General features: G+C 46.3%; 1 protein-coding gene across 5 annotated transcripts in view; it reads right to left on the minus strand.

The window, feature by feature from the left end:
- Positions 1-323: 323 nt before the first annotated feature.
- Positions 324-24,518, minus strand: part of zc3h18 (zinc finger CCCH-type containing 18) — a 28,742-nt gene continuing 4,547 nt past the window's right edge. Inside the window, exons 6-21 of one of the 5 annotated variants that reach the window (XM_062461154.1) lie at positions 24,209-24,360; positions 23,629-23,658; positions 23,384-23,504; positions 23,009-23,292; positions 10,725-10,907; positions 9,926-10,045; positions 9,241-9,327; positions 8,532-8,789; positions 6,822-6,944; positions 6,620-6,628; positions 6,323-6,537; positions 5,906-6,150; positions 3,058-3,151; positions 2,624-2,699; positions 2,507-2,587; positions 324-1,652 (exon numbers count right to left, since the gene is read on the minus strand). In XM_062461154.1, the coding sequence (XP_062317138.1) occupies positions 1,406-1,652; positions 2,507-2,587; positions 2,624-2,699; positions 3,058-3,151; positions 5,906-6,150; positions 6,323-6,537; positions 6,620-6,628; positions 6,822-6,944; positions 8,532-8,789; positions 9,241-9,327; positions 9,926-10,045; positions 10,725-10,907; positions 23,009-23,292; positions 23,384-23,504; positions 23,629-23,658; positions 24,209-24,360 (2,325 nt within the window). In that variant the 3' untranslated portion in view covers positions 324-1,405. Of the gene's footprint in view, positions 1,653-2,506; positions 2,700-3,057; positions 3,152-5,905; positions 6,151-6,322; positions 6,538-6,619; positions 6,629-6,821; positions 6,945-8,531; positions 8,790-9,240; positions 9,328-9,925; positions 10,046-10,724; positions 10,908-23,008; positions 23,293-23,383; positions 23,505-23,628; positions 23,659-24,208; positions 24,361-24,518 lie in introns of all 5 variants that reach the window. The other 4 variants (XM_062461153.1, XM_062461155.1, XM_062461152.1 and 1 more) reach the window with 4 other exon arrangements.

Genomic DNA, 24,518 nt, shown 5'->3' on the forward strand with positions numbered 1-24,518 from the left:
CGGATGATACGCTGCAGTCTGCTCTTGTTTTTCTCATCGGATCTGCACAAATCACGTAGGTGACCCATTTTGGTTTCTAAAAGGTGAGTCTCACCATGACTGCATGCCTGTATCACAAAGCATGCGGCGAGAGGGCTTTCCTGCAGCGTAACACCGAATATGTAAAGCACCCCGAAGGCCTATGGAATAGGAACGCTGACTTTCAAGCTGATCCTGTCGCTTCAAAGGAACCCTAACACCTCACCTGAGGGGGTGCTCGACGACGATCCACGGCGCGAGGATGTTGAACGGTGGTGCGGCGGTTGGAAATACAACAGCACGCGTTCTCTCTTTATCAAAATAGTTTATTCAGAAGCCTCGTGTCACAAAAGCAATACAGACACTTCTCAACCTCAGATGTCCCCTTCACATCGCTCAGTCAGTCAAATAAAAATGCACAACACATAAAACACATCAGTTTAAACGCTTGAGAAGAAGAGTTAAGTAAAACAAAAATGCAGAAGATTAAAAAAAAAAAAAATCGGTACTACACATCAGTCAAATTGTTCTCTATAATCATCATACACTTAAAGAAAAGTCTGGTTTCAACATCTGGTTTTATTATTGTACATGGTGTGACAGCCAACATAGTCAGACACAGACACACAGTCCTGTGTTGGTGACCTTATGACCTCCATCCCAGTCTGTATACAGATGCTTGTGTAACTAGGATAGGACATGTACATTAAGTAATGGAGGTGCATTTGATTTACATCAAAGTTTGCACCTTATAGACTGCTCAACTCATTTCCTCCTAGTGGGTAGAGTAAATCAAGTGCACCCCAAGTCACAGACCCACAGGCAGTCTAGGATCTGTGGAGCAGGACAGTCTAAATACACCCCCCTCCCTCCCCTCCCCCCTTCCGTCTTTTTAGAGAATAAAAATCAAACAGAAAATAAGACATAAGAGACAGAGAGATTGAGATGGCACAGACAGCCGAGAAACTGCAGAACTAGGACTGTGCATCATGTGTGGTCACTCATCCATCCATACAGAACAGGAAGATGGTTCTGATGCCCTGACTGGACTGGGAGAGCAGCAAGGGGGGGGGGGGGCACATCAACCCCCCAGCTGCTAACATGTCTCAGCAACGTCAAACCCACACAACCTCTCTCTGGTGGCAAACAAGCAGAAAAGAGTCTGGTTGTAGCCATCTTGTTTTAGGAACAATTAAAGAGCGGCCATTTATACTGTGACAGACTCCATCTTTATACAAGTCCCGATCAGTCGCTAGGCGACCGTGCTGGGGGAGGGTGGGGGCCAAGAGTAGGGGAGGTGACCGTTTTTGTCCCTTGGTACTCGCCGTTGCCACGGACAACGCACACACGGCCGCCGCCAAGCCACGCGGAGATGGGGGGGGGGTGTTTATTTCCCAGGGATCTTTGCTCTCTTGCGAGCGATGGCGTCCTCCACAGCCTTCAGTTGTTTCAGCAACTCCTCGCGACGAGACAGGGTGCTGCTCGACTTGCCTGACCCAGGCCCGGATCCAGAGCCGGACCCGGGCATGGGCCCAGGAGCGGAGCCAGGAGCAGAGCCCGGGCCTGGGGGCTTGCCTGCTGCTGGACCCGGGCCCTTCCCAGAAGACTTGGTGGGTGGAGACATGGGGCGTTTCCTGCGGAGAGAGAGAGGACACGACAGGGCGGCCCTGTTGAGTTGACACCTCGCAATCAATCACGTACTGGAATCCTATCAGGAAGTAATTGGTCACTTCAATGACATTACTATGAAAGGTACAGAGAAGTGTGCGTGTATGTGTTGTGTGTGTGTGTGTCCGTGTATGTGTTGTGTGTGTGAATGCGACCATAGATCAAGTGTAGGTGCGTAAGGTCTGAGTGACATCATGTTGACCTCCAGAGCAGAAGTAAGACTTCTCCCTGTCCTGTCTCACACAGAGGAGCCTGTCTGGAAGCTGAGGTCAGGGCTCGCTCGCCTCAGCCTGCTATGACCTGACTGCTGCTGGGTCGGAGCAGGGCGAGCTAGGGGTTTCTCTGAACACACTGTGGCCAGTCCCTTCTCTCCAGACATTGTTTTCAGAAGGTCACCAGCATATGACATGCAGCGAAGATCAATATCTGCGGCAAGTGTTAACAAACCTGCTATTGACATGTGCAGTTCCTCTATAGCTCTATGACAATTGGGCGATGTGAATGAAATCGGGTTAGAATGGGACGACAGGTCGAAGTTAAGGTTAGTGAAAACTCGGACGGAGAGTGCCGTCCTTGTTAAGATTAATAATTAACTGGAGCTCTCTCAGCACCTAAATATGTGTGATAGCGGAATGTACTGAAAATCCCTAATAGAAATGTCAATAAATAACCTTGCAGAGTCTGGATATTCAGAAACTTTGCAAAGCCAAAGGGAGACTCCTACCCTTATAACAACCCTATGAAGCTGGATATTTATGCATTTCTGTACCAGACCAAATAGGCGACAGTCATTTCATCATGGTGCTTGGAAGGTACCCACCTGTCTCCCTGAGGGCCCCCCATAGGCCTTGGGCCCCCCATGGGCCTTGGGCCCCCCATGGGCCTGGGCCCCCCCATGGGCCTGGGGCCCCCCATGGGCCTGGGGCCCCCCATGGGCCGCTGGCCTGGGCCTCCCCTGGGCCGATCCATTCTGGGCGAGAGCGGGGGTCTCCCCAGCATCCTCCTGTCCCGACCTGCACCACACAACCACACCACACATGTATGTATTTATTATTTGACGACAATGGGACGTGTGGTAAAAGGGAAGTGGACAGTTCCTCTGTGTGATATCAAGCAACAGAAACTGATAATGGACATAAGTGTAAGCTTGTCAAAGGGGGATTGCACCAACCACATATTTACATTTTTAGAATGGGACGACAGGTCGAAGTTAAGGTTAGTGAGGGAGTCAGGGAGTTAGTGGGAGTTAGTGAGTCAGGGGTGGTTTCGGCGCGCGCACGCATGTGCAGAATACACACAGCCACTGAGGGAGCTGTCACCGTTTTCGGAACGATGTCATTTTGGGTGTGTAAAGTGTGTGCAAATACTCGCCTCTGTCAGGGGACATGGCCATGCGCTTGGTGGGGGGGGAGGGGAGCCTTTCTGAAGGCACATGCCTCTTCCTGTTACCACGGTCCGCCTGCTGCTGCAGAGAGGAGCGTGGAGTGGAAATCAAAGGGAATAGAGAAACAGAGTGAGTGTTGGACACCGAGAAGGTACTTACAGCCTGAAAGTACCCGAGGGACCCGACCCTCAGGTACGTGTTAATCATTTCTGTAGCACGGGTTCACCATTCACCGATGGCCGTAACTGAAAGTTACGACCAACTTCAACTTATGCACCAGTTAGACTTAAGCCCTTTATCTGTTGCACCTGGGTGTACATTTTACGCCTAGTGTGGAGCAGGCGCAAGTTGGAAAATCGGACTAATATCCATGGTAATTATAATGAACAACAGTTTGATCGCACATGCAGCGCGTCTTGTTATAGGCAACATATGGAAAGGGCATTAAGGCTAGAGTCGTCCGTGATCACACAAATCCACTGTTAATTTTATTGGTGATCGATTTCCAAGCTGATTGTTTCTGTTTGTTTGTGTTGATATTATTACATTTCCCCGTGAGCACGCTTCTATTCTTCCGGAAGTCACGATGGGCGCGGCCATCCGCGTAATCTCATTTCCGGTTTAGTTACTTCCTGGTTTCTAACGGTACTAATTTAAGGCTAATAGAGATGGCCAGCGTCAACTGTGCAGTTCGTGGCTGCCCTAACAGCTGGAGAAAACATAATCTGTTTGTCTTATCATTGTTTTGAGCATGGAAAGAAGAGGTCCGAGTGTTGTGGGCCGACATGCTTTGCACCGACCTCCAACCAAAGTTGAGGATCTGCGTCCCTGAAGGCACTGAATCAAAAAAACCACACCAAAGTTTCCTTTTGTCTGCTCGTATCACTAAATGTATGGACATGGCTGTGAGCGAAACAACTAGAGCAGTGCATCTAAATGTAATGTAAAGCTTTTGAAACAACGCAGCAATACAATTATTTAATAGATGCGTCTTTCTAATTGCCATTAGATAGGAGGGAAGATTACCAAAAAATGGGGCCTCTTCTGTCGTTTGGAAATGGTTTGGTTTCAAGTTATCCAACATCGACCAACAAACAGTAGCCTACTCTGTAAGTTGTGTTGTCGAATTGTGCTAGCCAAAGGTGGAAACACTAGCAATCTTTTTCACCACCTGAAAGCCATGCATGTGTGCGAAAATGAATCTACCAGAATGCATTTGACAAATCCAATGCCAGGTTGGTTAGAATTGTGAAATGTTTATTGTAGGCCAACAGAATCGAGTATTCAGCCATGTAATAAAAGCTACTTTCTAACCGAGAGTGAAGTCATGCCGGGAAATAAACCTCGGTATCGCTCGGTCGATACGTTAAAGCCTCAGTTTGATATTTCCCTGCATGACCTCACTCTCGGTTAGTAAGTAGTTAATAGCTCGAGCTATCACTAAAAATATTTAACAGTTTTCTTGAGATCCCATAAACGTAGGCTACTGAGAAGTCGCTCTTCTGTGACAATTAAAACACTGCAAAATTTTGAAAATTCAACTTGTGACACACTGGAGTCACCCAATCCAAATCCGTCCGAGTGCGGTAGATTAGCTGCTGCGGTTTAAGAATAACAAATATATCGTGATATATACCGATACCGTCAGTGCTTACGAATTATACCGTGATAAACATTTTAGGCCATACCGCCCAGCCCTAGTACTGACTGTAAAATTAATCACACGACTGAACTGTAGAGGACCTAAGCTTTCAAACAAGGTATAGCAAATGCATAAGCCCTGCAGTGAAATCGCTAGAACAACTTATGTTAGTGGCTAATGTAATGCCTGCTTATCGCAGCACATCAGAGCGCAGGGCAGCGATCTGACCGGCAAACGAATCATGTAAACACTCAAAAGTCCTTTTCAAGCCATCCAGTGAAAGGGTGTATTGTTGACTTGTTGTAGCACACGAACATAGCACATCTGGCACAAATCCAGCTACCTTATTTAATATTTAAGCAGGGCTGCCGACTCTCACATATTGGTCTTGAGGCACGCGCATTTCGTGAAAGCTCGCCTGTGTGTGGGGGGTGCTTTGCAGGAAAATTGTGGTTGGCCCCACCAAATACCAAATCTCACTCCATGGTTTTTGGAAAAGTTGGCAGCCCTGTTTAACCCTCGTGCTGCCTTCGGGTCACATGACCCAAAGGTTCATAACGAACCATCGTTGTGTTTACCCAATTTTACCCCATACAAAAACAAATACAAATAATTTTCTTTTAACCATTCCAATGTGGGGGGTCTGAGACAGCCCGACAGTTAAAAGAAAATGCTTCACTTTGTTTTTGTATGAGGTAAATTTGTCACAATACGACGGTGGGTCACAATGACTGATGGGTCAGAATGACCCGAAGATAACACAAGGGTTAAGCAGCAGGGCTTCCCGGCAGTTCTCCTTTGAATTGAATGACATCCCCGGTAAACCGGAAGTGCCATTACTCCCGGAAGTGCAAAAAGAGGAAAAAGTGGGCGTTTTCTAATTTCTCCATCAGTAAAATGTATTTTCCTTTTCTTTTGTTTTTCTTTACCCATGGCTTGTTTTGATAGGCTAGCTATAGAGTGCGCTTTGGATAGGCTCTTGAATGTGTTGCTTGGCAACGATCGACGCTTTCGCATTTTCAGGACCGTGGTCTGTCAAACTCGGTGCACTTGGTGTAAATTCAAATCACAAAGTCGAACGTAGTTAAGACCGACGTCAGAGTTAAGACCAACTTTTTTACGCCCAGCTGGTGCACTCAGCTCCAGTGCTTTAGTCACTCCCATGGTTAACAGTCCTGCCATCCCATAATTACCTTGTTGAGGAGGGTGAGCTTGATATCCTTATGGGAGCCATAAGGTCCCGCGGGCCCCATGTTGGGCTGCATGGGGTGGGGGTGAGGGTGGGGGTGAGGGTGTTGGTGGGGATGGGGGTGAGGGTGGCCCCTGGCGCCCGGCCCAGACCTGGGCATGGGGTTGGCACCACGTGGGGGCATGCCGGACAACGGGTCCATCTTCCTGCGGTCCTCTCTGAACGGGCCCTCCTTCTTAATGGGCTTCCCTGGACGAGTCGTTGGAGAGGGGAGTTAGAGAGGGAGAAGAAAAAGGGGGAGACACAGAACAGGGTACAGGAATACGTCGCAGGTTCAGGCGGCGCACAACCACTTCCTGCTCAACACAGGGGGAATCCCTGGTGTGTGTGTGGGGGGGGGGGGTGGCAGCAACAGCCGTACCTTTGTCCCTGTTGGGCCCTCTTTCGCGGGGCGGGCCGCGCTCCTTGCGGGGGTGCGGCGGCGGGTGGGGGTGTCCTGGAGGGGGGGAGCGGGAGCTGGCGGAGGACACGGGGCTGGCCAGGTCGGCGTACATGTCCTCCGAGTCGGCGCTCCTCACCGAGCTGCTGCTGGACGACACAGACGACACCGACGACACGCTGCTCACGCTGAGAGACCTGCGGGGGGAGGGGGGGGTTAGGGAGGCAACACACACACCTGCGGCCACGGCTAGGTCGGACAACTAAGTTGACACGGTACCTTGATTTTCTGTGGTGGTTGAACAGTGGGCACACGGCACGTAGGGGCGACAGTGAGAAAAAGAGAGGAGGGGGGGGAGCGAGACAGGGGGGGGGGGATCAATACACATGCTACTTGGATAATTGACAAATGTATTTTTCTTTCCAAGCGACCAGTATTATAGTGTTAGAGCTGGGATCCTGTGATCGCCCAGCGCGTGTACCTGGACTTCCGCGAGTCAGAGGGCGAACGAGAGAGGGAGTTGGAGGAGGAGCGAGACCTGGAGCGGGAGGAGGAGCCTGAGAAGCTGCTGCCACTCCCACTCGCGCCGCCGCCCACTGTCCGCCTGGCGGAGAGACAGAGAGGGGGGAGCGAGAGCGAGAGGGAGCAGGGATGGAGAGGCAGAAGGGGGGGGGGGGAAATTGAAAGAAGAGACGGATGTAGGCGTGTCTGTCGGGCACACTAGATTATCTGGGCGTGCTCTCCACATTTAAGATGTGTGTCGTAAGAGGGTAAGAAAGTCACCGGTCCTGTTTCCTTTCCTGGACTCGATCTCGATTCCAGTTATAGTCCCTTGCTGCAGAGGCTGGAACAACAGGTATTGTTCGGAACAAAAAGTTGAGAAACCCCAAGAGTTCCCAAAAGGAACAACATAATGCTCTCTGTTCTTCTTGCAGGACAACCCCCCTGGGTCCTGCTGGAGTGACCCGAGCCTCTCTCCTCCAACATTGAAAGGATGCCGAGCGCGTGTCAACATGAGTAACAACTCAGCTCAATTGGCAGTAACTAGACTGAGAGCAAACCAAGCAACGAGCAATACGAGGTCAGGGATAAGTGTCAGAGGTGGGCGTGTGTACGTGTTCAGGAAATCCAAATGGATTTCAACACGAATCAACTGCCAACTGCCAAGCTCCTTACCTGCCAAAGAAGAAAGGGGCCAAACCGACTTTCACCTTCTAACCACGAAACATGAATCATCCCTGTCATGCAATCGACCATAAACAAACCTAAAAGTGTGTGTGTGTGGGGGGGGCTAGTGTGTGGGACAGTGCTTTTGGTGGATGGGACAGGGTTTTCCAGGAGTTTCCCTGGAGAGCCCACATGGTAGACCAGCCCACCCACCCACCCACTACTTGGGTCCTGTCCTGACCTTTGCTTATCTTCCTCATGACTGACCACACACACACACACACACGGAACTCCCACACACACACACAAAGAGCCTGTGTTCCATCTCGTATGGAAATTTAGCAGCCAGACGGATTCGAAAGCCTGCCACTGTGCTACTGATCACGTTTGGTGGAAGCCACCAGCATTACACGTCTACTGGTATACTGTTAGGAGCGGGTAGGCCAGAAAGTAAATAACCAACTAGCTTCATATTCCATGCAAATGTATTTACACTTGGAGAACACATAGTTCATACAAACTAGTACAGGGGGCTTACTTAGACAGTAGTCCTTCACCACCTGACTGATACTCAGATGTCCTCCATGTTTGTGAAACCACAGCATAGATGAGGGTGTGCGCTTCGTTTCTCAGGTACAAGAAGCATTCTGGATGCTGTCACTTGTCTGTGGTGCAAAAGGTTTTGGCGTGGCCATGCTGACTGGTCAAGTACAGTTCATCGCCACCGGCACAAGGCGTCTGATGAGTGGGGGCTTTAGCATTACTGGGGTCAGCATTTGCAGGTTCAGTGTCGGTCCCTCTCATAATTAACAACACGCAAAGACACTTACTGATCATTTTTTATGTTTACGTTTACCTTGCTGTGCCGCTCATTTTAGACTTGGACTGGATAGTAAGACTTAAGTTGTAACATTTATTAAGTCTTAAGTTTCTTTTTATATAACCACGGGTTAAAACCAGGTTAGATGAGTTGAACTATACCTGGAACAGTATTGGTAGTAACCTCAGGGTACAGTAGTCTTACCTGCGGGGTGGGTCTTGCGGGAGTCTCTCCTTCCTGCGGCCCTCCCTCGGGTTGCCAGGTTTGCCGGGCTCCCGGGGAGGTTGAGGCGGGCGCGCCCCTGGCCGGGGGTTGGCAGGCTTGGCCCCCGGCCCCGGCCCCTCCCCAGGCCCGGGCTTGGGGGGCTTCCCAGGCATGCCAGGAGCAGGCGGGCTGGGGAGCTTCTGGGGGGGGGGCTTCTCCCTACGAGGGGGTGGCAGGGCGTCAGGCTTCAGGGGGGGTCTTGGGAGAGAAGAAGTCAGTGTTTGGCATGCAGGCAAGCACACACATTAACGGCCCCATCGACATCACAGCAGCAGGAGACATGATGGTGAATGCAGGCGTACAACATCACCATGCAGGCTCTCGTGAATATGAAAGATTGTACATACATGATAAAGGAATTGATGTGATGTACAGTAAAGGTACAGGCTAGCTGTCTATGACTGGGTGAATGTACAGTAAAGGTACAGGCTAGCTGTCTATGGCTGGGTGAATGTACAGTAAAGGTACAGGCTAGCTGTCTATGGCTGGGTGAATGTACAGTAAAGGTACAGGCTAGCTGTCTATGACTGGGTGAATGTACAGTAAAGGTACAGGCTAGCTGTCTGACTGGGTGAATGTACAGTGAAGATACAGGCTATCTGTCTATGGCTGGATGAATGTAGTTAAAAGATGAGATGAGTGTATCTACCCTTTAGCCGGTACCGGCAGGACTTCTGGTTTGTTTTGGGGGATTTTCCGGCCTGAAGGCGAGGGAGAGGAGGAGAAGGACCTGGACCTGGACAAATAGACAGAGAGAGACACAGAGTTACTGTGTGTGTGCTTGCATGTATTAAAATGTGTGTCTATGAGGGCAAGTGCATGGGTGTCAAGGTATTATTAGTGTGTTGGTGTGTTCAGTGTTTCCTCTATGTTGATTTTGCCGTGGCGGCAAATCTAATTAAGCATACAGTTCCGTTTCATACGTAAAACATTTGGTGGCGGGGCTGGGGGGGGGGGGGATGTTGTGTTTCGGACAGACCTGCCCCCACTGCAAAAAAAAAGAAATCCTAAAGGAAACACTGGTGTGTGTATCTAGAGTGTGTGTGCGTGTGTGTGTGTGTGTGTATCTCGAGTGGGTGTGTGTATCTAGAGTGTGTGTGTATCTAGAGTGTGTGTGTGTATCTCGAGTGTGTGTGTGTGTATCTCGAGTGTGTGTGTGTGTATCTCGAGTGTGTGTGTGTGTGTATCTCGAGTGTGTGTGTGTATATCTAGAGTGTGTGTGTATGTATCTCGAGTGTGTGTGTGTGTATCTAGAGTGTGTGTGTGTGTGTGTGTATATCTAGAGTGTGTGTGTGTGTGTGTGTATATCTCGAGTGTGTGTGTGTGTAGGGGACCTGGAGCGGCTGCCACTGAAGGAGCTGTGCTGGGACGAGTGGCTGGAGTAGGAGCTGAAGGAGGACGAGCGGGACCCTGACGACCCCGACCCTGTGAAGGAGGACGAGCGGGACGACGACCTGGGGGGACGACACAGGCATGAGGACACAGCACACACAGAGAGAGAGACACAGAGACAGACGGAGAGAGAAGGAGAGAGACAGAGATCGAGACAGACAGGGAGAGAGACAGAGAGAGACAGACAGGGAGAGAGACAGAGAGAGAGAGAGAGAGAGAGAGAGAGACAGAGATCGAGAGACAGACAGAGAGACAGACAGAGAGACAGAGAGAGACAGAGAGTGAGAAGGAGAGAGACAGAGAGAAAGACAGAGAGAGAGAAGGAGAGAGACAGAGAGAGAGACAGTGATCGAGAGAGACAGAGAGAGACAGACAGGGAGAGAGACAGAGAGAGAGAGAGAAGGAGAGAGACAGAGAGAGACAGGGATAGAGACAGATGGAGAGAGGCAGGGAGAGAGAAGGAGAGAGAGAGAGACAGAGAGAGAGAAGGAGAGAGACAGAGAGAGAGAAGGAGAGAGACAGGGAGAGAGAGACAGATGGAGAGGCAGGGAGAGAGACAGAGAGAGAGAAGGAGAGAGAAAGACAGACAGGGAGAGAGACAAGGAAAGAGAAGGAGAGAGAGAGAGAAAAGGAGACAGAGAGAGACAGACAGGGAGAGAGACAGAGAGAGACAGAGAGAGAGAAGGAGAGAGACAGAGACAAAGAGAGAGAGAGACACAAAGAGAGAGAGAGCGCAGCTACCTGGAGGAAATGGACAGAGAGACAGAGGAGCCAGAGGGCCGGTGTCTCCTCCGCCCATGTGGTGGGGAGCCCATTCCGGATCGTCTCCGTGGTGATTTGGACCTCCGCCAGGGGTCCTTCCACTCATCTGGCCGCTTCACCATGGTAACCATCTCCTTCTTCTGAGGGGGCTCCATGGGCCTGCTGGTAGAGAGGGAGAATGGGGGAGTGAGGAGGAGGAGAGGGAAGAGGAGGAGGGATGAGGAGGAGAGAGGGAGGAGTAAGATATTTACCAGTAAATAAGTTTATACGTTTAAGACCGCAGGTTGCGTTCAGTGCTAATTAAGCTACTAATGTTGTGCCTTTCATTAGTAACAAGGCAATAACACAATGACGAGCTCAACAACAGGCCAACAAGCCTGCCTGGTCAACCTACACTGAGAATGGCAGTTCTGCAATAGTCTATGGGAGATATGCCAAATACCAAAAGTATACCCGCTGTGTGCTCACTTGAGGTACATATCTGAATGGGTGAAGAATACTTCCTCTATTTGGCCGGACATTTTGTTTTTTAATAACATAAGATCATTATTTGTGCGAATCCGACAACAATCAACAGTCCTTAAGGCATGGAGGTCAGTCTGCTGTCTGGATGGGAGGTTCAAATGAACTTCCACATTCACCTCAATAATAACAATACAGGTAGGTGTAAAGTTGTATTTGAGCTGGCTCCTTTGTAATATCTTAAACATATTCTACACACCACAACAGATCACTTTTAGAGTAAGGTCGATCTATCTGAATTTTCTTGGAACAGATTTTTCATCCATTGTTTTACAGTCTAGCTCTGGATAAGAGCGTCTGCAAAATGTAAATGTCTCTCCTGTACCTGAACAGATAACCAGTGACTTATCGGCAATGTAAGAAATTTCCTGTACCCTCCTGTATGTTTGTATAAGTGAAAAGAAAACAAAAGTTCATCAGAACGATCATGACTCCAACATCAAGCACAGTGTTTACTTTCACTACGTCACAGCACGTTCAGGCTGGTTTCAACTAACATGAAATTCATCATTAATCTCCTCTGGTGTCGTTAAAATATTGATAGGAAGAAATTGAGGAAAGAGACTGGAAATTCCCAGAAAGGAAGGACAATTTGTGTGTGTGCGTGTGTGTGGGCACAGGAAGTGCTAGGAAGCTAGGTGATTAATGCATTAGTGCCTGTAGAGCCAGTTAGAACTGTTGACACCGTTTGACAAACATCACACTGCTATACTTGGGTACATTCACTCTTGGTGGTGTTACAGTCGCTCTTTTCAATCACGCATACTTGTACTCATCTATTCCACATCACAGGTTCATTTATTGGTTTTTCTAAGTGAACCGTCCCTCCGGGCATCATTTGTGTATCATTATTTCAGAGTGGTGTATAACTTGCGTATGAGTGTAACTTGTGTATAATTGATTTTTCTACACTGTTGTAATGATGCAATTTCCCTAAAAGCTCAAATGCAATATCTCCATTTTTTTTTTGCCATAATCCGTCCGTCAATGGTGACAGCAACAAAGAACAAAGATGAATTAACGAAGGTTTTTGTTAAGAGAAATTAAGGATGTAACCTTTTATACTGCATAAAAGAATCCTGTTGTTCAGCCTTTCCTTGTCTGCAGAAATAAGAAAGCCCCACTTGAACACCAAGCATGGCCTAAACATTCCGACCATTATGTTGAAAAAAACATTTTTATTTTGTATTAACTTGACCTTCCAGGGGGGGCGGGGGGTGCGGGGCGCCCCCCTAATATAATGGTAGGGGAAACACTGCTGACAGTTACCTTCACTCAGTATGCCATCTGGTAAGCCTAGCAGGGTCAAATCTTCGCCCTGTAAAACAGGGGTGGTCAATCCTGGTCCTCAGCGGTACCTGAGGACCAGGATTGACCACCCCTGCTGTAAAGTGTCCACTCCAAAACGCACGCACACAGGCGCGAGAACTTCTGGACGAAAAGGAGTTCTTCAGACAACTTTGTACCACCATATGTTGTCTCCTTGCTACATGCGCAAGCAAATAAAACGTCCTTGACGTCATCGACTCTGCAATAACAGTTTTCCTAACAGTTTTTCTAGCATACGTATAACAGATCTAAGTTCAAGTTTGATAGAGTGCAGTGTTTCCCCTACCATTATATTAGGGGGGCGCCCCGCCCCCCCAACGCCCCCCCCCCCCCCGCCCCCCCTGGAAGGTCAAGTTAGTTTTGTAAAAAAAAAAAAGTTTTTAAGTTAATATATATATATATATTTTTTTTTTTACATAGCGCCAGATCACAAAATAAGTCATTTAAGGTTACCTTTCCTATAAAACAGGTCTATAGCTTGCTCTTTTATTAAACAAACTAAATGGCCTTATGTTATTTATCTTATTTACACGACGGCATGGCATTTCTGTCTCCCCCGACGCGGGGGGCGGGGGGGGCGGGCGTGGTTGGGGACTGGTAAGCATGGCTAGAACGTGGACTTTCTAAAGCGGCAGTTAACCATCTATGGAATGAACCTGTAAAGTAGAAGTGGGTCAGCCAAGGTGTGACGACATGTACACACACACACCTGTACTTTCCTTCCACAATGACAAGGAGCAAGAGGGCCAATAAGATATGTTAAATACACAAAGAGCTAAAAATAGACAGCTATCTATATCCAGGACATTCTAGCCACCGCACCAAAGAGCCTGCTAGCGGTGCAAGAGGTACACAGGTCTGTACACACACCGGGGGGGGGGGGGGGGGGGGGGGGGGGTGGAAACCCGATTCACCAGTTAGACAAAGCAATCTTAAGTGGGGGGTGGGGACAAAACACGAGCAGCGTTTAACCTTCTGGAATAAACACAATGCGAAATGAGGAATCTATGAGGCAAGACTCTTGGCCGGCTGGTGAGGTAGATGTAAACAGTAAACCAACTCCATGCTAGGGGCTCGCCCTCGAGTTTCCACTGTTGATTCCAAGACCGTGTACCCAGTCCTCCAACTCGAGGCTAATGGTGCGTTCCTCCCCACCCGTCTCTCTCTGTCCCTGTGAGGCAGCCTGGCTGTCTTCCTTCCTGGCATCATGATGACGTCGTACAGGAGACCGCTCCACTCCCGTCTCTCCTACAGGTGGCATTGAGCAAGGATGGACTCTGGTGGCACTGTGACAGGTTTCAGTCTGTAAGTCATCTAACCTGCCCTCCTGCCTGGCTGCGTCACTCTGCCTGCCTGCGTCACTCTGCCTGCCTGCCTGTCTCACTCTGCCTGTCTGTCTGTCTGTCTCAGCCACTCTCCCTACCTGTCTGTCTCAGCCACTCTCCCTACCCGTCTGTCTCAGCCACTCTCCCTACCCGTCTGTCTCAGCCACTCTCCCTACCCATCTGTCTCAGCCACTCTCCCTACCCATCTGTCTCAGCCACTCTCCCTACCCATCTGTCTCAGCCACTCTCCCTACCCGTCTGTCTCAGCCACTCTCCCTACCCATCTGTCTCAGCCACTCTCCCTACCCATCTGTCTCAGCCACTCTCCCTACCCATCTGTCTCAGCCACTCTCCCTACCCATCTGTCTCAGCCACTCTCCCTACCCATCTGTCTCAGCCACTCTCCCTACCCGTCTGTCTCAGCCACTCTCCCTACCCGTCTGTCTCAGCCACTCTCCACTCTCCCAACATGCATCACCACCCCAACCGGACATGCAACCTAAAACCTGGCAGCATGGAGCAGCTGTATGATGGAGATCTGCGAGGAGAGGCACACCTATGGAAAGAATCTCGACATTACGCAGGCATCTTACAAGACACCTTGCGGGTGCTATTAGGCAATGATGGAGTCCGTGACAGCAGTGACACGGACTGGAGAAACAGCACCCTGGATACACACGCATGTTTGTCAAATCTGAAAGGTTAAACCAACCTCAGTCCACACATACGCACTGCTAAAGTTCTCAGTTAGTCACAATCATGACAACATACAATCACAACTTCCTTAAAATCGCCACACCTCAACACTCGCCAGATAAAGAGAAACAGAAAACTTCCCACGTGGAACCTAGCTAGTGTCATGGAAATTTTGGAATACAGTTATAATGTGTGTGTTTCATATATGAGGAATGTGTTTTAACGGAAGTCTAAAGTTGATTAAGAGTCAACTACATTTGGTAGAGATGCCATTTGCAGTTTTATAACTAGGAGACGGGAAGTCTGGGTGACCTGAGAGAGTTCTGTCACCTGGGGGGAAGAGACAGTTGGTCCGGAGACAAATGTGGATTCAACTGTATTGTTATTGTGATCTGCTGCTCTGACCCTTCCTGTAGACTTGTTTGAAGTGGCCCACACAAAGGACAGTTGACCATTTGACTGGTGAACCCCTGTGGTTTTACTATCTACTGGTTTGGGGAGAGAGGCCACAATGAAGAACCGTGGGAACTTGATATGAAGTCACTGTCACTGAGCAGTGCTGACCAATCACAGAGTTCAGAATAACCATTTGATCTAAAGTTTATATAAGGCAGGGTTTTGGGGTTGTTCTGTATCACTCTGGCGAACGACCTGTGGCTAGCACCTCCTTCGTTATGACTGATCACAAAGTACTTTGTTAAATCATGATCTGTATAAGCAAAATAAATTTATTATAACCGCCATCTCTTGACTATTCAAATCTACACAGTGCCACTAAGAATTTTTCCATATCACTTGGTGGCCAGTACGGGGATCCTCGCCTGCTCGGCGTATCACGGACAAGGACTCCCTTAGAAAAGGTGATCTGATCAATCCGGCATTGCCGCCTTTACCTCTATCCAAAATTTTCAGAGAAAGCGGGGCCGATTCGAGGGGGTGCTTGACTGGTTGCGCTTTGACTGACGCGGGATCCTGAAAGAACCGGTAAATATTCTTTTGTGGCTTCTGTGTAATTTGAGTTGTCTAAATGTGTGTTGTTTAGACTATGGTCAATAATTCGGTTTAGTTAGTAATAGGGCGGAGACTGGAGTAGAGCTTTGTCCTGTACGTGAAAGTCGTACGAAATTAATAGGGCGGTGATCGGAGTAGATCTTTCGTCCTGTACGTGGAAGTCGTACAAATTAATCGGGTAAGGCCGGAGAACTTATCCTTTACGTGAAAGTCGTAAAAAAAGCATGCAGGGAAAGTGTGCTGACGAGCGCACAAAAGGGTGATAAATTCACATGTTATATCGTGTTATGTGTCTTTTGAGACCCTAGGATTAGAATATGTTGGGTTAGTGATAGTTTGAGAAATTGTATTGGCTTTGGTGGTCATAACAGTTCTTATTTATTTACGGCCAAAACGTGATTCTAAGTCCCGAGAGAAAAGTATACTAGTCAGCTGTGTGAGTGAGAGTGTTTACAAAGGGTTTGAGTCCCTGAAGGTGGAGAACAAAGAAAGAAAAAAAAGTGAAGAAAGGCCTGAATTATGAAATTTCAAAGTTAGTAACGCGTGCGTGTTCATTTTTTGTTTTAATTGCAAGTTATGTTTTTTGAGGTTAAAAGAAGTATGAGTAACTAATGGTGTCTATTATTCAAGCTATATAGAAATTACAAAAATCAAAATTTTAATTACTTTTCGAAATTTTAATTATTTTTTCGGTTTGAATATTTGTAATTTAAGATTGTGCAGTTATTTTCATTGAAAGTTGGGAAGTCGGAATTTAATTGTTTTTAGAAACGAAAAGGAGTAATTGTGTCTTTATTTTCCGTCGTTGGTTATCGTTTATGGATTGTAATTCTGAAAATGAATGGTCTGGAGACAGAATTGACCTGTCCAAACATCGATTACATGAAGCAAAAGTATGGTAACGATAGTTTATTGCAAATGCAAATATGGATTGATAAATGTGGATTTTCGAGTGTGGAGTCGTTTTGTTTTAAGGACCTTATTGTATTGCGAAATGGGTTCGTGGAGAGAAATAGATACACGATTTTTTTTTGAAGTGGAGAAAAGAATAGATTTTAGCCTGATTGGAGAGCTTTTTTTCTGATTGGATGGAGATAGGTAGAGGGATAAAGAAATATTAGGACAGAATAGTGTGGGGAATTTTTCATCTATTTCCCCACAGATTCTGTTCCGCAAACAAATTTCGCCTCATCCGCAGCCAGGGGTGTTGCGGCAGGATGCGCGGGCGCATGAGGGTTTTGCGGGAATGCGAGAACAGAATACGAAGAGGTCAGACATTTGCCATTTCTTCTGACAGCCGGTTATATCTAGGAAAAGTCAAGAAAGTAGGATCCTGGAATGTTTTTTATAGATTTGCTTTGGATTCCCGCAAAGATTGAAGCTTGTGCCTTGACTTGCAATTGCCATTGTGTTTCAAAGAAGGAAAGGTTAAAGTCCTCTCCGGAACAAAGGGTTTGAGTCCCTGTTGTGTTTGGAATAAGTGGTGTTGTGGGCTATGGTCGAAGCTGATACAGAGCGTGTTGACATGCTGTTGAAAAACATGTAGGCCAACACGAATTGCTAGGTCAAACCAAAATGCGTGCTTTAATTGTGGGAATTTGAGCAAAATGTACGTGAATGTCCGGAGATGTGTCATCACTGTTGAAAGTTTTTTTTTTTTTGGAAATTGTGAGCGAACTCGCAAAATCAGAGGGGTTCGTGACCGGAAGTTGAGTTTCGAAATGGTGGCGTACAATGTTTATCGGTTGACACTGTTGGTAGAGGAGAGACGATTGTTTTACAACTCTGTGTTAACCGTTATATGTTTGATGTTAGACTTTACATCGGTCTGATTACCGCCAGAAGGCATTTGTTTTTGAAGACGGAGACATTCTGTTTAGAAAATGCTAATGTTAATTCTTTGACTGAATTCTCCACTTGAAAAGAGGCGCATGCGCTTGAGCCTAGCGGAAGTTGATTCTTTCAGTGAAGCTCATTCTGCGTGCAGTGCCCACACATGAGTGAAAAAAAACACAAAAAAAAACACTCATTTTATTGAGAATTTGACGTTGAATTGAGAAGTATATTGGTTGGGAAAACAGATGTGTGTTTCTGTTTCTTTGTCGAACTTAAGAAAATATTGTGAGTTGCCATACTCTTGATTTGGAAATTATGTACAGACCGATTTTCTATATTATGAGCTTGATTCGTTGTTGAATAACGCGCTGGAAATTTAGTGTTTGGGTAGGATAATTGGTAAAAGGCCAGTTTTGGCAATGAAAGCGGTATTCATTTTAGGAATTACAATCACGGGGTTATTGAAACTTTTATAGAAAGTTATGTGTTCAAACGGAAATGTTATGTTGTTTAAGGAATATTTTTGTTTATGTCTGGAAATGTTCGATGGTTTTATTTTTAATTTTGTGGGAGTTCACAGATGTTACTGTTGTTTAAAGAAATATGTAAAGGGTTATGAAGAAGTGATTAGAAAGATTGAGCCAGTCCGAGGGACTGAAGTGTATACAAGGGGAATTAGTTCGAGTGACCGAATTGCGTTTGTTGAAATTAAAATGGTACTAATGGTTGATAGACTTGAAAAGATAATCCAGGCTGTGACTGTTGGTTAATGGCTAATGGTGAAAACGTGGAGGAAGTGCATTTTGTTCTGTCCTGAGACAAAGGAGAGTCCAGGAAGTTGAATTTGCAACTATGGCAACGACATTGGCTAACAAACTAACAGACCGACAGGCGGGTACAGGCTAGTAAAGGAATTGCAGCTTGATATTTGAGATCCAGGATGAGTAATCGCATGACGCATGCGCAGATGGAAGTTGAGAAATTTACAAAGACGCAAATTTAGAGAAATAGATACATTTGGAGCGAATTTTACATATTAATTTGGTTACTTTTGAAATATGTTACGTGATGAGTATTTTGAGACATTTGCTAACAAGGTTTTTGTTTGTTTGAGGACATTTTAAATGAGTTTCAGAAATTCCGAGGAAAGGTGGGGCTACAAAAAAAAAGTCCCGTTACGATGAGTTTTACAAAGGTGATCCCAGAGGGTGTAATTCTGCATACTTATGTGAGTATTAATGGTGAAAGATGTGTCCGTTTAGATGAATTCGAAGTTTGGTGGTTTACGAATGTATGATTTAACATTCGTTCTAAATCCTAGCCAAACAGGGAGGTAGAAGCCTTTCAGACCAGAACTTGTATTTACGAGCGGAAAATCTGCGGTGTGTGATGGTCTCCATAAAAATGCAGAAATTAGACCCTGGTTCATAAATTAGTTCTAATTGGATTGGAAAAGTTATACTTTAGCAAAATTAAGTGAATAGCTGGTAAACGCCAACCATCTGTGTTGTTTAAAAGAAATAAAAAAGGTTGAGAGTTTTTGCTTTGTTCCAGAGCGCGCTGTTTGATGCGAGTTTTGAAATGCGCGATGGTTTATTTGAGTTGATACACTAACAAAGAGTAATTGAGATAGCTGGTAAATATAGGAATATTCAAAGGTGTATACATTACATGCTTTGATAAAACTTTTGAGGTGTTAAAGAATAAGGTTTTGTTTTACGGGTTTATGTTAAATTGTGAATTTAAAGGTTTAAAAGAAAAAGGGAGAGTTTATATTTTCTTTTGTCTTAAGGGCATGGTACAATGTTTTGGGATAAACAGTTAGGCTGTGATGAGGTTGTATCATTATGGTATTGGTTCATAAAGAGGGTTATGATAATTTGGTTTTGAAATAATTTGGGAAGACTCATTAAGTCTGATAAATTGTGGTGTGATGGTTGTGCTAAGTAGCTTGTTCTGGACTGCAGCCAAAGCAAGTTATGAAGTTCTACCTATCTAACCTATATAGAAATATAGATGGGGTATAAGTTTGGTTAATGGTTACATTAAGAACATTTTATGGTCTATGTTTTATTTTGGAATCATACAGATTAAATTCTGGTTTAGGGTAGTGATGCTAGTTTTCTACAATGTCTTGGAAAAAGAGAGATTTGATTTGGTGAATTTAAATACAAAAAATTAAAAGGGAATCTAAAATGTAAAGGTATTCATTTGAACTGTTCCTAAAGGTTTTTTGAAGAAAAGATAATAAGAGACTAAAAGTTGAGGTTATTCGTAATTTGGCTGTTTTCTAAAATAGTTTTATTTCATACAAATTGGTTCAAAAGTTGGTTGCTTCAGTGTAAGCTTGTTAATTCATAAAAGGGAAAAGAGTTAAAATATTTACTGATAGTTAAATACATCATTGGTGTTACATATGATTTTGGGAAAGGTATGGAAACAGGAAGTTTCTTATTTTCACTTATAGAACAACTTGCTGTATGCAAATGTGGAATTCACTCTAACAATTATGATTATTCCACAGGGAAAATGCTAGTGCTGATACTAGCTGGAGCAGTTTCTAGATTGCCTGAATGCATTGATGAACTAACTAGAATATGTTTTTGATGTTGATATGTTTACAGGAAGTGATGAGATGATGTTGCTATGTCCGGATGAGCCTAACTTGACAAATTTGGGCTTACAGGACTCTTTTGAGGAAAATTGTTGTGTGACCTTGATACAACATTTGTTATAGATTCTTTAAGGGAAGCGCAGGCTTCTTAGAGAGGAAGAGATGACGTTTAGGAATTTATGACTGACTGATGACTGACTGATCCAAACAGAGAGTGACTATGGGGGTTTTATGGTTTTATGAATTTAGCTTCAGTAGTTTGGATTTGTGATAGGATTGTGAGGGTTTGATATGATATTGCTGAGTTGAAAATATTGGACTGTATTTAACCCAGAGTGAGAATTTTGTTTTGTTTGAGTATATTTGATAAGAATTACAGAATACAGCGGACAGATGGAGAAAGGAATGGTGGAATGGAGATTCGAACTTGGACTAATCCACAAGAAAATGCGTTTTGGAAAAAGGAAGGATATGAGAATAAAAAATGGAGGTTGTATGGTCTGCATAAAACATTTATCTTGAGATTTTGCTAAGTTAACACATGGAAAGATCATGCCTCTACAGTTTGTGTGATATCAAGAAGAATGCATTATTTTAGCATACAAGAGGATTTGTAATGGATGCATAGTCATTTTGTTAATACTTCATATGTGGGACAAGTATTATGAGAAAAGGAATTTAAAACACGATAAGCTTCACAGTTAAGGTTAGAGAAACTATTTGGGTATTGATAGATGGATTTTGTAGAGTTCAATTTTTGAGAAGTGATACTGTTTAATGATTGTTGATGGGAAGAAGTTTTAGACTTCTCAGGGGCTCAGTGATCAAGCTTTTGTTAATTTAGATTATTTTCGATGGGATTTTTCTTTGAAGTTATGTACACACTTGTTTAAGGAAGTTATTTTGGTGTTGAAAGGATTCAACATTGTGTTAATCACTTCAGTTGAATGAGAGAACAGAACTTTGAAGACTAAGTCAGACGACAAGAAGTCAGTTACCTTTAACTGACCTCTGTGAGAATGTGCTTGTTTATCACTGTGCAACCTTTTTGGAGTCTATTTTGTGTGAGATTCACAGGCAGGTGAAGGGGACTATTCCTATGACTGGACCGCTGCATGATTTGATACCAGATGACTGGATCGTGGTGAAGGACCTGAAACGCCTGGAGGAATCCAAGGTGGACGGGGCCATACCAGATTCTCCTGACGACCAATTCGGCGGTTAAGATCGAGGGGAGAGCAACGTGGATACACGCTAACCATTGCGTGCACCTTGTCTGGAGACGGAAGCATTGGATACGCGTTCTGCGTAGTACCAAGGAATTTCCGAGCTGTGCGCAAAGTGCAGTGTTGTTGAAAGTTGCCCTGAGCAATTTGATCGTCGTTTGCAATCGATTCGACTAGACTACACCGCCTGACAGAAGTTTGCCTACATCCAACTGAAGATGGCATCCGTTCCGACAACCTGGACTTTGTGGTGTACGGGGTACAATGGGTTTTGTCTTGAGACTAGCATTTCTTATGTTAATGTTTGAATTATTTTTCTTAATTAACTGTTTGGGTTTATGGAATTGTAAAAAAAAAAAAATATATATTTTGGAATTGTCATGGAAATTTTGGAATACAGTTATAATGTGTGTGTTTCATATATGAGGAATGTGTTTTAACGGAAGTATAAAGTTGATTAAGAGTCAACTACATTTGGTAGAGATGCCATTTGCAGTTTTATAACTAGGAGACGGGAAGTCTGGGTGACCTGAGAGAGTTCTGTCACCTGGGGGGAAGAGACAGTTGGTCCGGAGACAAATGTGGATTCAACTGTATTGTTATTGTGATCTGCTGCTCTGACCCTTCCTGTAGACTTGTTTGAAGTGGCCCACACAAAGGACAGTTGACCATTTGACTGGTGAACCCCTGTGGTTTTACTATCTACTGGTTTGGGGAGAGAGGCCACAATGAAGAACCGTGGGAACTTGATATGAAGTCACTGTCACTGAGCAGTGCTGACCAATCACAGAGTTCAGAATAACCATTTGATCTAAAGTTTATATAAGGCAGGGTTTTGGGGTTGTTCTGTATCACTCTGGCGAACGACCTGTGGCTAGCACCTCCTTCGTTATGACTGATCACAAAGTACTTTGTTAAATCATGATCTGTATAAGCAAAATAAATTTATTATAACCGCCATCTCTTGACTATTCAAATCTACACAGTGCCACTAAGAATTTTTCCATATCACTAGCCACGGTCCATCCCCAATAAGTCCTGTTACACAGCAGCACTGACCTGAGGGCATGTCTGTTACACAGCAGTACTGACCTGGGGGGCATGTCTGTTAAACAGAAGTACTGACCTGGGGGGCATGTCTGTTAAACAGAAGTACTGACCTGGGGGGGCATGTCTGTTACACAGCAGTACTGACCTGGGGGACATGTCTGTTACACAGAAGTACTGACCTGGGGGCATGTCTGTTACACAGAAGTACTGACCTGGGGGGCATGTCTGTTGCACAGCAGTACTGACCTGGGGGGCATGTCTGTTGGAGAGCAGTACTGACCTGGGGGACGTGTCTGTTACACAGCAGTACTGACCTGGGGGGCATGTCTGTTGCACAGCAGTACTGACCTGGGGGGCATGTCTGTTGGAGAGCAGTACTGACCTGGGGGACGTGTCTGTTACACAGCAGTACTGACCTGGGGGGCATGTCTGTTGGAGAGCAGTACTGACCTGGGGGGCGTGTCTGTTACACAGCAGTACTGACCTTGGGGGCGTGTCTGTTACACAACAGTACTGACCTGGGGGGCATGTCTGTTGGAGAGCAGTACTGACCTGGGGGGCATGTCTGTTACACAGCAGTACTGACCTGGGGGGCATGTCTGTTGGAGAGCAGTACTGACCTGGGGGGCATGTCTGTTACACAGCAGTACTGACCTGGGGGGCATGTCTGTTGGAGAGCGAGGCACTTTCAGAGGTTTCTCCTCCTTCTCCTTCTTCTCCTTGGGCTCCTTGGGCTCCCGTAACGGCCTTTCCCTCGGTCTCTCCTTCTCGTCTCTCTTCAAGCGGTCTCTCTCCCACTCCTCCTTCCTGCGCATCCTTTCCTTCTCTCGCTCCCTCTCTCGCTCCCTCTCCCGCTCTCTCTGCCGGCGCTCTCTCTCGCGGTGGTCTCGCTCCCTCTCGCGGTCCCGATGACGCTCTCTGGGGTCGCGCTCGCGCTCCTGCGTGAGTGAATGATTAGATAAGTCACACACACACACCAAGCTGTGGCCCGGTGTGTACTCCCAGTGCAGCGGTGGTGGGGGTACTCACAGTATAATGATAGGGTAGAGGGGGGGGCTCTGTGTACTGGACTCTGAAGTTCTCATACTGGCCTCCTCTCCACAAGGCTTCCATCTCATAGTCATAGTATGGGTCTGGGTATGGTTCCCCACTGCAGACACACACACACACACAGTTTCTCTTGTGCTGTCTATGGCTAGTGACGTGGGCCAATAAAGCATTTGAAGAGCAAGGGGAGGCATGAGAAGGTTTGTCTGGATCAGGTGCTCACTCACCCGTAGAGAGGCTCTCTGAAGTCAATCTCACTGAGGGGGGAGAACAGGAAACAGAAGACTGCTGGTGAAACAGTGGCTAGCGACACAAACGCAACACGATGCAGTCTCACTCTATACACATACACACACACACACACACACACACACACACACACACGACTACTGATGCTTGGTCATTGCAGACAGTAGCACAGACAGTCCGCTGTCCACTGACAGTAGACAGACTGTATTTCAGATCTGGGTTGAAGGCCTTCCATCCTGGCAACAGACATCAACCCTCATGACAAATGTGTCCCTAGTGCTTTCCACTGGTGTTGTCTGGACTTTAAAGTCCTGGGCTTTATCAATGGGACTTTTTTCTGGGTCTGTACGGCATCAGGCAAAATCAGTCAAGCACAGATACAGGCCAGATCCGTCAAGCACAGATACAGGCCAGATCCGTCAAGCACAGATACAGGCCCCGATCCGTCAAGCACAGACACAGGCCAGATCCGTCAAGCACAGATACAGGCCAGATCCGTCAAGCGCAGATACAGGCTGTCTGGGTTTGGCGTTCATCCAGACTTCCTGTTGGTCTTACTCTCTGATGTCGCGCGTGATACGGTAGCTGCGCTCCCTGAAGAAGTCATTCTCTTTGTCGAAGTCTCGTTCGTCCTCCCCGATCGTCACGTTGAAGCGTTTCTCCTCAAAGTCCGGTTCCTGCTCTTTGCGTATCGTAGCCTTCTTCAACACCTGCAGGGCCCCAGTGAGGAGGTCACATAGATGAGCAAGCACACACACATTAACACACGCCGTGAATGTAACAAGGGGGAACCTCAACGGTCTTAGCAGTGCTGGGGCTGTGAAGAGGAACTGAGGAGTAGTCTAGTCTGCTTTATGCTTATTCGGGT

This window comes from Osmerus eperlanus, chromosome 5 (genome assembly GCF_963692335.1).
Source record: "Osmerus eperlanus chromosome 5, fOsmEpe2.1, whole genome shotgun sequence".
NCBI classification, from domain to species: Eukaryota; Metazoa; Chordata; class Actinopteri; order Osmeriformes; family Osmeridae; genus Osmerus; species Osmerus eperlanus.